The 13,114-nt window shown below is 34.9% G+C and overlaps 9 protein-coding genes and 2 pseudogenes across 11 annotated transcripts, besides 1 other annotated feature; 9 read left to right on the top strand and 2 right to left on the bottom strand.

Annotated features, from left to right (window-relative positions):
• Window positions 1-873: 873 nt before the first annotated feature.
• On the top strand, window positions 874-1,236 carry TVAGG3_0506680 (uncharacterized protein; the record flags this gene model as incomplete). Its single annotated transcript, XM_001311221.1, has 1 exon — window positions 874-1,236. The coding sequence occupies one exon, from the start codon at window positions 874-876 to the stop codon at window positions 1,234-1,236; it is 363 nt and encodes a 120-aa protein (XP_001311222.1).
• A 261-nt stretch (window positions 1,237-1,497) lies between these two features.
• Window positions 1,498-2,346, bottom strand: TVAGG3_0506670 (uncharacterized protein; the record flags this gene model as incomplete). The annotated part of the gene is made up of 1 exon (XM_001311223.1): window positions 1,498-2,346. The coding sequence occupies one exon, from the start codon at window positions 2,344-2,346 to the stop codon at window positions 1,498-1,500; it is 849 nt and encodes a 282-aa protein (XP_001311224.1).
• Window positions 2,347-2,799: 453 nt separating this feature from the next.
• Window positions 2,800-13,114: part of a mobile genetic element that runs on past the window's edge.
• TVAGG3_0506660 (uncharacterized protein) lies at window positions 3,771-4,178 on the bottom strand (the record flags this gene model as incomplete). The annotated part of the gene is made up of 1 exon (XM_051236810.1): window positions 3,771-4,178. The coding sequence occupies one exon, from the start codon at window positions 4,176-4,178 to the stop codon at window positions 3,771-3,773; it is 408 nt and encodes a 135-aa protein (XP_051094634.1).
• Window positions 4,748-5,149, top strand: TVAGG3_0506650 (uncharacterized protein; the record flags this gene model as incomplete). Its single annotated transcript, XM_051236809.1, has 1 exon — window positions 4,748-5,149. One exon carries the CDS (start codon window positions 4,748-4,750, stop codon window positions 5,147-5,149), a length of 402 nt encoding a protein of 133 aa, XP_051094633.1.
• TVAGG3_0506640 (uncharacterized protein) lies at window positions 5,169-5,321 on the top strand (the record flags this gene model as incomplete). The annotated part of the gene is made up of 1 exon (XM_051236808.1): window positions 5,169-5,321. The coding sequence occupies one exon, from the start codon at window positions 5,169-5,171 to the stop codon at window positions 5,319-5,321; it is 153 nt and encodes a 50-aa protein (XP_051094632.1).
• Window positions 6,102-6,677, top strand: TVAGG3_0506630 (uncharacterized protein; the record flags this gene model as incomplete). The annotated part of the gene is made up of 1 exon (XM_051236807.1): window positions 6,102-6,677. One exon carries the CDS (start codon window positions 6,102-6,104, stop codon window positions 6,675-6,677), a length of 576 nt encoding a protein of 191 aa, XP_051094631.1.
• On the top strand, window positions 7,009-7,593 carry TVAGG3_0506620 (uncharacterized protein; the record flags this gene model as incomplete). The annotated part of the gene is made up of 1 exon (XM_051236806.1): window positions 7,009-7,593. One exon carries the CDS (start codon window positions 7,009-7,011, stop codon window positions 7,591-7,593), a length of 585 nt encoding a protein of 194 aa, XP_051094630.1.
• TVAGG3_0506610 lies at window positions 8,657-9,069 on the top strand (annotated as a pseudogene). The gene has a single exon. A coding segment is annotated over exon 1 (413 nt).
• Window positions 9,419-10,178, top strand: TVAGG3_0506600 (organellar and viral DNA polymerase type B; the record flags this gene model as incomplete). Its single annotated transcript, XM_051236805.1, has 1 exon — window positions 9,419-10,178. A coding segment is annotated over one exon (760 nt), but the record flags the coding sequence as incomplete, so codon positions are not given.
• TVAGG3_0506590 lies at window positions 11,778-12,157 on the top strand (annotated as a pseudogene). The gene has a single exon. A coding segment is annotated over exon 1 (380 nt).
• On the top strand, window positions 12,246-13,103 carry TVAGG3_0506580 (KilA, N-terminal/APSES-type HTH, DNA-binding family; the record flags this gene model as incomplete). Its single annotated transcript, XM_051236804.1, has 1 exon — window positions 12,246-13,103. One exon carries the CDS (start codon window positions 12,246-12,248, stop codon window positions 13,101-13,103), a length of 858 nt encoding a protein of 285 aa, XP_051094628.1.

Raw genomic sequence — 13,114 nt, 5'->3', positions numbered from 1 at the left:
CGAATGGTCTAACATTTGTAGATTTGTTCAGTGGAAGTTTCTATATATCCCATTTGTGCCATACAATATTCCCAGACTCAAAGATTATATGCAATGACTTCGACAACTATATGGACCGTCTCAAACATATTCCAGACACTAACAAAATATTGAAAGAGTTAAAAGAAAAGATACCTATAGGTAAGATGGAACGTATACCATTAGATAAGAAAAATATTGTGAGAGAGGTTTTGAAAAAAGCAGAATATATAGACTGGGATAGTATATCTGCTAGACTATTATATAGTGGTTCTATAAGAGTTCATGACATTGAAACACTTATGTCAAATGTTTTATATCTTAACTATACAAATGTTTTCAAAGAGGACATAGAAAAATATATTGAGGGTATAGAGTTTGTGAGATGTCATTGGACAGAGTTGTATGAAAAATATAAAGACAAGGAAAATGTTTTCTTTATAGTGGACCCGCCGTTCTATAACACATGCGATTTTCAATACCAAGTAGACTGGACTTTGAGAGACTCTTTAGAAACTTTAGACGTTTTACATAACTGTCCATGCTTTTACTTTACATCCGATAAAAGTGGTTTGGAAACCGTTATGAGATGGTTAGAGGACATACATGACTATGAGTTTAGATATGACAAGATAGAATATGAGAGAGGTCCTATAAACCGGAGAAAGTGTCATAACAAAGAAATTTTACTAGTAAGTAAATGTGGTTTGAAATAGGACTACTTGTTTTAGGTTTTTTCCATTGTGTCATTTATTTATTTGACGTGGCAGAAAGGTACAGAGAATATGAAGATGAACCAATGCCTGCAAATGTCCAGCATATGTACTCGTAAGAGATATTTTTATCTAATATTAAATGGACGCACAGAACTTAGCAAATGCACAGCAACCTGGACAACCAAACCCAGAGAATATTCCAAATGAAGTTAGAATACAAACTGCAATGGCAAACTATGGTCAAGTGCCAACAGATGTACAAATGCAAACTGCCATGTCAAATGACGCTGCGTTAGGTTTGCCACCATGGTATGCAAATATGAGATGGAAAGAGTTTTATACAAACCCTGAAGTGGGATATAAACAACTTTATGCAGATGACGCGAACACAGGAGTTGACCCAGAATATGTTTTCTACCAGAGGAGAAACAGAATGTATGAGCTCCAGTTAAAAAATGCTATGGAACTCAGAAGGAAACGTAAGAGACTAGGTGGACATTAGATTTTACATATAGTAAAATGGGTTTTTGGAAGAATAGGAAACTTCTTTCGAAATGTTGGAAGAGGTATATGGAATGGAATAAAAACCGTAGGAAGAGGAATTTGGAACGGAGTCAAAAATATTGGTAAAAGAGTAGGTCAGTTTGTTGTATTATACCTAAAGACCCTGAACCAGAAGAACAAGCTCCTGTTATACAACAGCCTGAACCTGCACCACAGTCTAGTTGGCAACCAAATCCAACACCTCAACCGTATTAAAAAATTATATTTTTACCGTTCGATAGTAGTTGTATATGAAACTAAGTTCTAAGTAAAACGCATGGTATAATGGAACTATTCTCTTTCTTCCATCTGTTGTAAACCATACTTGAAAGTCTGAAATACTTCCACTTGGTGGTTCATATAGCTTTGTAGGTTTTTCGTAAAAGTCATTTGCCAAGCATAAAAAAGAGTTTTGGGCGCCAGAAAATGAAGCATGAACTATAATAGCATCTGAGTCGAAAACATTTTCATATGTTCCATTAGGGTTTTCGACTTCATAAAAGTCCGGGTGTACTGGATATTCTGCAGGCTGATTTAACATCCTCATAAATCTATACCATGCCAAGTTGTTATATTTTGTAGAAATATAAACGTTTTCTCCAAGGTCTTCTATTCTATTGATTTTAACAGTTGCATTTTTCCTGTCATATATAATATCGAGATGGTACTCTCCTTCGTCAATGTTGTACTGTTTTGCATATTCGAGATAGATATCGTTTATTTTTTCTTGAAAAGCTTGAAGAGTTGTTTCTAAGTTTACAAGCAAATTCACTTGTAAAAGTTTTCCCTGTTCAAATTTCTCATACATACGTTTTTCTTTGTTATAGTATCGAACTTCAAAACCGACCGTAAATGGGAAACCATGTATGGCTTCTGAAATGAACTTCATTCTACGAAAGCCAATAGCTTTTGTGACGGATGGGTCTCTTAACCATCTTAACGGGTAGTCAAAACGATAGCCTTCATGCTTTACGGTCTCTGTCTCAAACTTTTGACCTACATTGGTAAAAAGTTCATCTAATGGTTTAGTTGTAGCAACTCTAGAATTTTCTTTTTCTATTGAAAGCATATTTTATCTAGAATAAAAATGTCAAATGAAACAGCGTCTATGAGAGAAATACAACACAACCGACAACTCATTATGCAAGCTCTAAATAAGAACACAACAAACTTTTCAAACTATTCTAAGATATCTGAGTCATTGAAAGAAGGAAACTTAAAACTGACATTAAACCCAATGACAGATGAGTTTCTGTTTCAAGACAATAAGAACCATACTGTCTGTATAAATCCAACAAAAGGAACTTTAAACGAGAAACCTATAAATGAACTTCTTTTGAAAGCAGATGTTGACAACAAAGCTGACAAAGAATATGTAGACGATGCAATAGCAAAAGAAGAAGAAAGAGCTAACAATGCTTATGCAACAAAAGAACATACTCATCCTGAACTAGCAGACAAAACATATGTTGACAATAAAATGTCAAGTGAAGTGACAAGAGCTGAAAACGAATATTCTAAAAAGACTCATACACATTCTATATCTGAAATAACAGACTTAAACGTTAGCCTTGAAAAGAAAGCAGATAAGGGATGGGTGGCTAGTGTGTTAGTGAAGAAGGCGGATAAGGAATATGTGGATGAAAAAGATAACGAAATGAAAGAAAGGGTTGAATGGTACCATGAACGGACATCGAAGATTTTAAAAGGTAAAGCCAATACAGGATGGGTTTCAGGATGTTTAGACCTTAACGCAGATAAAACTTATGTTAACGATGAGTTAGAGAAGAAAGCAAATAAGACTCATACACATACAAGTTTTACAACTGTTGCTATAGAAAGTATTGAAGGAACGGTTGAAGAAACTGGTGGGGATGTATTATATTGGAAACCTCCTAACTTTCCACAAGGTTTAACATCGGATGACGACATAACGACGATGAGAAACATTAGATGTAAAGATGTTTATGTCATGAAGGATGAACATAATATTAAATTCACTGCTCAAGATTTATATGACAAGAAAGCAGACAAAACAGAGCTTCAAACATTAAAGACAGAAATACTTCAAACATTATATCCTATAGGCTCTATTTATACGTCAATGAACTCTACCAGACCAGAAGTAGTACTTGGTTTTGGAACTTGGACTCAAATAGTCGACAGGTTTTTGTATTGTGCAAACTCTTCAAAGGAAACAGGTGGAAGTAAAACGATTTCAGGTGAAAACTTACCTGCGCACAGTCACTACATAGATTTAAGTACATCTCAAGCAGGTTGGCATAAGCATAGATATTGGGATTGGTCAGCAATGACAAAAGGTAAAGGATATGATGTTAAAGACAACGTTAAGTTTGCTATAAATTGTTTCTGGAGTAACACTGAGGGAGGAGGAAACCATACACATCGCGTTTCGGGATATACGCAAACAACGGGACAAAGTAAAGACTACATGCCACCTTACATGACAGTTTACGCATGGTATAGAAATGCTTAGTCGTCATGTTCCACTTCTTTAGCATATTCGTCAGGAGTTGTCTTATATTGGTTAGGAACTGTCTTTGAAAGTATACCACCTTGAACTTTGACAAGTTTGAAACGAGGTCTGACAATAGTAGTTTTATCTTCTGCTTGCAGTCTGTACATTTTGCCATGTTTGCCTAAAACTTCATAATATTCTCTTGTATACTTTCTTCTATTTTTACGAACACGAAGGTGAGTACCTGTCGGGTTCCCATTGTTGTCATAGTCAATAGTATTTTCATATGGGTCGCGTTTAGGTATTTCTATTTTTACTTTGTCACCTTTCTTAAGTTTGAAGCCCGGCATTCTTTCTTGTTTGTCTCTTTTGACTAAACTATTAAATATATAGTCTTTCTCTAAGTCAGGGTTGTTTTTCATTTCTTCGGGGGAGTGGTTTCCCAAACCTTTTTGTTTACGGCTATTGTAAATATTTAAAACTTGTCTCATCTTTGCCTGGGAGAAGTGTCTATACTTGTCGTCATATGACATTTCATTTGCTTCACCACCTTGTGGTTGGTTTAAGTCTCTTAACATTTTTATACAACCGTCAATGACACCAAGAGCAGAATGGTTTTGGTCGACAATGAAATATTGGTTTACATTTTTTGAACGCAGATAGTTTTTTACATCATCTGATTTGAAAGAACTTTCACAGTCAGATGTCAGTTTTGTTGGATGGTATTTGTCAACGAATATTGTCAAAGCTGCTAAGATATCTAAAATATTTTTGGACCATAATGGTATGGCTTCACAGTATCTTGTGTTTTGACCGACAAATATTAGCCAGTATGGTGGTCCATCTTCTCTATACCTCGGAATGTTTTCCAAGATATCCATAAACCAAGCATTTGGTGTTGAACTAAAGATTTTTACCATGAGTGCTTTCTTTGTCGCTTTAGAAACATAGGGGTCCTTGTTTGGATTCGTCATTTTTTAACCCATAAGAAATGGGTTTATTTGGCGCATTAGCAGGAGTTGCATCCAGATTTTTGCCCGCAGTGGGAACAATAGCCAGAGGTGTATTTGGAGTTGGAAGGAAGATTTTGAGTACATTAGGTATACTTAAAGAGAAAGCACAACCTATTATACAAACTGTACAGAAAGGTTGGGATGTAGCACGAGATGCAACAAATCTTATTCCAAATCCTGAAACAAGAGGAAAAGTTCAAGGATGGATGGACAATGTTTCCAGACAAGCAGGAAACTATTATAACAAAGCAAATGACTACTATAACCAAGCAGGACACTATATGGACCAAGGTGAAAGATTCTTTAACAGAGGATATAACCATGCACAACAGTGGGTAAACAATAACCAACCGCAACCACCTCAAACTTGGGGAATGTAAAGTTTTTTACTGAGATGAAATGAACAATACAGCTTTAAGACAAATGGGCTCAAGATGGATTTGTCGACTTCCAGCAGTTACACAACGTGTTTGTCAAGTTCTTCCTATACCTCAGGAAGTTTTAGACCGACTTAAAAAACAACAACAACCAGTTGAAAACAAACCAAACTAAAATTTTTTACTGAGATGAAATGACCGAAGAAGTTGAAACGGTAGATTTGACACCACAAACAAAAAGTTCAGAACCATTGTCAAAACCTGTCAAAGAACTTACAGATGAAGAGAAAAATTCAATAATAGAAAGTGCCAGGTCTGGAAATACAAACCCTAACTACAAAGTCACTTTTCATAAAAATGGAACGGCTAGTATCTCAAAAAAGAAACAGACTCTCACAAATAAAATATTGAAGTCTGAAGGAGCTTTCGAGACAACAGATGGAAAAGTTTACTTCACTGACCATCAGTTCATTATAGAACATCTCATTGACTTAGAGTCGAAATATTCTAAACTTTACAACAAACACAAAAAGTTGAAAGGAAAACAAAAACAAATGGCATATGATATTTATGAAGATGTTGACGACACAACTGTTCCTGCAAGTGAGGTAAAGTCAAAGGAACCGAAAAGTGACGAAAAACCGATAGAAGAAGAAAAACCAAAAACTGAAGATAAACCAAAACCAAAGTTTAGTTTGGAAACTAAACCAAGTCAACCTTCATTAGCTGGTATGGGTTGGCGTCAAAGACTTATGGCTTCAGGTGGTTATGTAAAGTAAAGAGAAAAAATATTTTTTTATTTTTATAAAAAATGCCCCCATATAGAATGGATAGAAAGTCTGCTAGAATAAAAGCAGAGTTGCAAAGATATGGTTGGAGAGTTTCGAAGAATTTTAAATATAGGAAGGGAAGACCCATAAAAGTCTATGACAAACTGGCTGGTCTTCGCTATGAAATGGATTTGGAAACAGCGCGTGCCAATTATCCAAACAGACTAGAGAGGTTAGAAGAAGAACGTCTTATGGACATGCCTTTCGATGTTAGTGAACCTCAAGTTGAAGGACACGACGGCTTTGCCAGATTCTACTGGAAACATGACGAACAATTGCATCCTTTGAGAAGGAAAAAAGGTAGTGCAGAGGATGGTCATGCTCCCATGGAAAGAACAAGATATGCATATGAGAAGTACCGTGAGGTTAGAAGCCAAATTACATCTGGTAGAACCTTTACAGTAAACTTTGACAAAGGAAAGAACAAAGAAGGCTTCATGGGTGTACTTGCTGCCATACAAGACGGAAATAAGAAAGGACACAATCTCAGATTGACCATAACAGATTTGGATGGTCACATTTACTATGCATATGGCAATGTCACAACAGCCGCACAACTTCTTGACGCTTTCAAGACTACAAAGAGAGAACAAATGGCTGACTCAGACTCCGATATTTTGAATGGAATTGAAGGGATTGCAAGTGTCAAGTTCGAATGGCACAAAAATAACCCTCAAGCAGTCAGACAACATGTTTGTTAGATGAGAAATATGAAGTAAAAACGTTTTTAAAACCATATATTTTTACATATATTAAATGCTTCAGGTTGAAAAACAAAGAACAAAAGTAGCAGATACAAAACCGTTAGACTATATCTTTACAAATGCTGGTAGGACTATATCAGATGAAGAAATTTCATCCCGAGCATACAGGTTTGACTATCCAGTTCGTTGGCTTCAAAGTCCTTCAGATGCAAAGGCAATAGGATTTAGAAGAGTTTTGTTTTCAAATAGAACGAACGCATTTATGTTCGCAGTATATTTTCATGGGCAGTATAAAGGTTCTGATGGTCTTATAGACAAATTTGACGAAATGAGGATCTTTACAGTTCGTTCAGACGAAAGTCTTGAGAAAACTCTAAATGACTTTCAAACTCAAATGAACAAATATTATTGGGAATTTCAAGAAAAATACGACTCTTTACTAAATGGAACATACTATCTGAAACTAGAATATGACAAGATGAACTCCACCGTTTCATTTCAAAAGATTGAAATTAACCCTCCAAGAGATACGGAGTTTTTATTTTGGGGAGTAGACAAACGTTCTTGGGCACAATTTCTTCGGTTACTAAACCAGAACGAACCATTACCACCAGATGGTCCATTTAAATTTATACTTCCACCAGCAGATTTGACAGTTTATAGAAATGTGTTTGACCCTCAAAATGTTATGTGTCATGCAAGTTTCAGTTCAAGCAACAATAGTTTTCTATGTATTGGTAAGGACTTTTATGACTTTGCTTCTAAACTCTACGAACCACCTAGTAACAGTTTCTCTGACTTTCAAGTTTGGTTCACAACAAATGGTGTGCAACATATTCTTCCATTGTACTATGACTTTTATCTCGAATTGTCTTTCATATATAACTACGGAAAAGTGCTGAAAAAGTATTGAAAAATAAAGTTTAGGGTAGATGGTTAGATCTAACCTGTTTTCTAACCTGTTTTCTACCCTCTTGAATTTTCATGAATTTCCTTAAGATAGAAAAAAAGTGAGTTAAAATGAGATGTTTACTGAAGGGGTCACCATGTCACCGGGTAACCATGTGTCACCAGGTAAACTAACTTCTTTTAAAAAATGAGACAACATGACATTTTGACAACAGTCGGGAAAATGTCAAGACTTCTTCATCGTAACGAGTGTAAATGAACCAAAAATATAATTTAGGGTAGAAGGTTAGATCTAACCTGTTTTCTAACCTCATTTCTACCCTCTTGAATTTTCATGAAATTTACACCAAAAATAAAGTTTATGTTAGAATGTTAGATCTAACACGTTTTCTAACATGGTCTAAAACTCTCGAAAATCATGATTTTTACACCCAAAAATATAATTTAGGGTAGAAGGTTAGATCTAACCTGTTTTCTCACCCTCTTGAATTTTCATGACTTCTTCATCGTACATGTTTTGTCATGACTTCATCGTAAATGTTTTGTCATGACTTCTTCTTCGTATTCTTTCACCCGTTGAATTTTGTATAAAAACCAACCGCCGGAATTCCGCGGGTTGCTATATTCTTCACAAAATGCTTGTTTTGAGGTCGAGCCATTTTTGGCTCCACCGTATTTTTCAACCAAAACTCATTTTTTTCGGCAAAAATATATTTTAGGTTAGATGGTGAGATCTCAGAACTAGTCTTGTACTGTTTCAAGACAATGTCCGACGGTTAAGCCACAAATATTTTTTATTTTTATTGTAAGAACTGAAATGACAGTCGAAGCAAAAACGTTCACGAACAAATCTAATGGCGAAACATTCACAAAAGGCACTTACAACGGTATTGAAGTCTTACGTAGAGACAAGGATGGTTATATAAATGCAACAAAGATATGTCAGCAGTTTAGGAAAGACTTTAGAAGGTTGTTGGAAAATAAGTCCTGGGAAGAGTATTTTAAGGCATTTTGTGAAGAATATACCAACCCGCGGAATTCCGCGGGTTGCTTTTTATACAAAATTCATGCAGGAATTCCGGATGAAATCAAACAGGTTAGAGGAACGTATGCAGACCCAAGACTTGTAAACTATATAGCAATGTGGGCTTCTCCAAAATATTGCATAGCAGTTGGAAAAATTATGGACTCCATAGACAAGAAAGTTCATGAGAAATTAGATGAAGAAGAACTTGAAGATACAGTAGAGAATGCTAAACCTTTGTTCGAACAAGAAGTTAGAAAAATGTGCGAAAAACAAATAGAACATGAACGTGAGATATGTTATGGTTATAGAGACTCTCCATACGAACTAGACCAATGGGAACAAGAAGATTTAAAGAGAGAATTTAGAGAATATGAACTCGCTAAGATAGCATTTGAAGCTGCAGAAGAGAGGTTAAAAGTTTGGGGTCGTTTTGTACAAAAATATTGTGAGTAAATGAACCATTTCTTTTTATTGAATTCGGCAAAAATATATTTTAGGTGAAGTGGTGAGATCTCACCCGTTGAATTTTGTATAAAAAGCAACCGCCGGAATTCCGGCGGTTGGTATATTCTTCACAAAATGCTTGTTTTGAGGTCGAGCCACTTTTGGTTCCACCGTATTTTTCAACCAAAATTCTTGAATTTTGTGCTGAATTCAATAAAAATATATTTTAGGTGAAGAGGTGCGATCTCACCTCCTTTTTCACCTGTTTTTTCACCTCTTGAATTTTCATGAATTTTCCCGAAATAAAAAATAAAGTTAGTTTTTTTAAAAAAATATTTTTTATTTTTATTGTAAGAACATGTTAGCAACAACAGCACCAAACTCGTTAGTCATGAACCCAACTTCAATGTTAGTAGAGATGAAAAGCTTCATTCCTTCTTCATATACTTTCGAAACAGAAATCCAGAAGATAAAGCAGGAACTTTTAACAAGTACTTTGGACTGTTGTGCAAAAGATGAAACAAATGAACAGTATCTTTATGACATGCAGGATATTATTGACCATTTACCTAAACTTCCTGAAATACAACAACAAAAGCTCACTATTCCTGAATTCGATGAAATAGAAGTGAAACCAACCGACTCAGTTGAAACCAAGAAGTTCATTCGTAAGGTAAACTATGAGTTTCTTGGATTTCATTGCAACCACAAAGTTATGGACAAAGATTGCGACATGTTATATAAGAATGTTTCTGACATATATAAATCGGAGGAGTTTAAGACCTACGACAACTTTGTTTCGTTAGTTGCTGAATGTGTATGGCAGATAAGAGATAAAGATAAAAGAGGTAAGGTATGGAATGAACAGATAAAACCAGCAACTTTTGAGTTAAAGAAAACCATTGACGCCTTAGTTGTACTTGCAGGTCAAATTTCAATGTACAATGCTAAAATGAACCCGCAATGTTCAAAATGTAAAGCAGCAATGAGGAAATATAACTACTCCGTCAAAGAGATAGAAAGAATGAGAAACGACTATGCTGACTTAAAGAAAGAAGCAGAGAAACCAGCAGAAAATAAAATGGACATGTTGACATTTCTAAACAAAAACTATCCAACAGCTGACGATTTCCTTCTTTCAGATGTCAAGAAGAAATATAAAGAAACTTTCGGCATTGTGAAAACTTTTGACATACTGACAGAAGAAATAGAAGCTACGAAATTGTTTAGAATTTCAAATATACATCGTACAATTCATGTAAAACGCTTATAAAAAAAGAGGTGAAAAAACAGGTGAAAAAACAGGTGAGATCTCACCTCTTCACCTAAAATATATTTTTGCCGAGTAAAATGACCAAATTTCATTATATAACTGTTATTTTTGACGAAGAGAACTTTGACACTTCGTAAAAAAAATCCCTGAAATCATATCTTTTATACAAAATTCAAGAGGTGAGAAAACAGGTGAAAAAACAGGTGAGATCGCACCTCTTCACCTAAAATATATTTTTGTCTGATTTACGCTCATTGACGAAGAAGAAGTCATGACAAAACATGTACGAAGAAGTCATAACTGCCTGTGTTGTTGTCAAAATGTCATGTTGTCACCATTTTCAAAAAGATGTTAGTTGACCGAGGGACCGAGGGACCGAGGGACCTGGTTCCACCTAAAATATATTTTTGCTGAAAAAATGACCAAAAATCATGAATTTCCTCATATGTTTGCGTTCCTCGAAAAAACGAGGAACGAGATTCCGTACGAAAACAGTGAAATTTCTCTAGACCGAGAATTCTCGGCCTTGCATAAAATCCCTGAAATCGTGAAAAAATGACCAAATTTCATTATATAACTGTTATATTTTTACGAAGAGAACTTTTGCACTTCGTAAAAAAAATCCCTGAAATCGTGAAAAAATGACCAAATTTCATGAATTTCCTCATATGTTTGCGACCCGAGGAAAACCGAGGGTCGAGATTCCGTATGAAAATCGTGAAAAAATGACCAAATTTCATGAATTTCCTCATATGTTTGCTACCCGCGGAAAACCGAGGGTAGAGATTCCGTACGAAAATCGTAAAAAAATGACCAAATTTCATTATATAACTGTTATATTTTTACGAAGAGAACTTTTGCACTTCGTAAAAAAAATCCCTGAAATCATATCTTTTATACAAGATAGAAAATCTTACTCGCCTAAAACTCATGAAAATCGTAAAAAATTGCGAGTAGGGAAAAAACCGTAGTCGCCTAAAACTCATGAAAATCGTGAAAAATTGCGACCCCGACTTTTTCCGGGGTCGCCTAAAACTCATGAAAACAGTAAAAAAATGACCAAATTTCATTATATAACTGTTATATTTTTACGAAGAGAACTTTGACACTTCGTCAAAAAAATCCCTGAAATCATATCTTTTATACAAAATAAAAAAATAACGTTAGTTTTTTTTAAAAAATATTTTTTATCTTGTATGTAAGAAACAGAAAATGACAAACACTGAGTTTGAAACAGTTAGAAAGATAGACAATAACACCAAAGTGGTTAGAGTAGGTGATTTAAACGTAAGATACTCAAAGAAATACAAGAAATATTCTTTGTCAGACATTTTATCTCCATTTGGAAAGAAAGCAAAGGACTGGGTTAAAAATGCTTCTACTCAGAATATTTTGACAAGAAATCCTGAGCTGATGATATCGGTAAGATTCTATGGAACTGCAGCATATCTCATCGACAAAAGTCTTATACCAATAGTTTTGTTATGGTTAGACCCAGTTGTTGGATATAACTTCATAACATATGGTTCATTCGATACGGAACGTTGCAGTGAAGGCTTACTTTACATCGTTCAGAAACCAAAGGACTTCAATACAAAGAGATATAAGATAGGAAGAACATATAATATAACTCAAAGATATGACAGTATAGTCAATAGAGTTAAGGTTGTGTTCGTTAACGATATGAGAGCTGCTGAAACAGAACTACTTGAAAAGTTTGAGAAAATGTATGGTGCTCCCACGAAAGGTAAAGAAACGTTTGAAGTAGATGAGATAGATAAAGCTATAAAATTATTTGACGAAGTTGCTGAAAAATACATGTAAAGCGTTTATTTTTGGTCTTTTGTGAAAGTCAGAAAATAACGCTAATTTTTTATAAAATATTTTTTTTATTTTGTATGTAAAGACAGATATGACAACAACCGAGAACACAACAACTGCTATCGTTCATGAAGCCATAAGTGAAGAATACGAGTACATACAATATAACAAACAGTTACGTCTCATTCGTTCGGTCAAAGACGATATGTACCAAATGCAAAGTATTTTGACAGCATGTTTTGCACCAGATACCAAGCTTCCTAAAGACTGGTTTAGGAACCAAAGCACTATTGAACTATTAAATGAAGCACAGCGAGACAGACTTTTTTCGGGGTCGCCTAAAACTCATGAAAACAGTGAAGAACAGCGAGTGGGAGAAAAACCCCAGTCGCCAAAACTCTATGAAAATCGTGAAAAATTGCCAAATGGTTTGAGAGGCTGGTATGTACATAGACTTCTTGTAAATGCTGTTGCAATGTGGGCTTCGCCTCGTTATGCTTGGTATATTTACAGACTTCTTGACGAAATTCATAGACAAGAACGTGAAGAGCTAGAGAACAAGCTTGAAGCAAAAGACAAAAACATACAGAAAAGAATACCACGTTCGGTACCAAAAGGAAAGGAAAAGAACTATAAGTATATGATTTATACTGAAGAGATGGAAAATGAAGAAGACAGAGATATGGTTATGTTGCATTTAGTCAGAAGAAACAACAAAAGCTTTTACGACCTTGCTAAGATTTACAAATCTAACAGAAATTGGTTCTATCGCGAAAACTTACCGATTTCAATGACACCAAATGAAGATGTGAAACAAATAGTTCAAGATACGTTACCTCAAACACACTATGATATGAAAGGTTGTACAATACTTACATTCAAAGAAGATTTGCCATTGTTAAAGGAAAAAATAACAGAGTATTTTGACAACTTCAAAGAGGAAGAGTAAATGAACCATTT

The sequence above is a fragment of the Trichomonas vaginalis genome, chromosome II (genome assembly GCF_026262505.1).
Source record: "Trichomonas vaginalis G3 chromosome II, whole genome shotgun sequence".
Taxonomy (NCBI): domain Eukaryota; phylum Parabasalia; order Trichomonadida; family Trichomonadidae; genus Trichomonas; species Trichomonas vaginalis.
Note: the sequence above shows the minus strand (reverse complement) of the source record. Positions and strands in the feature narration are given on the sequence as shown.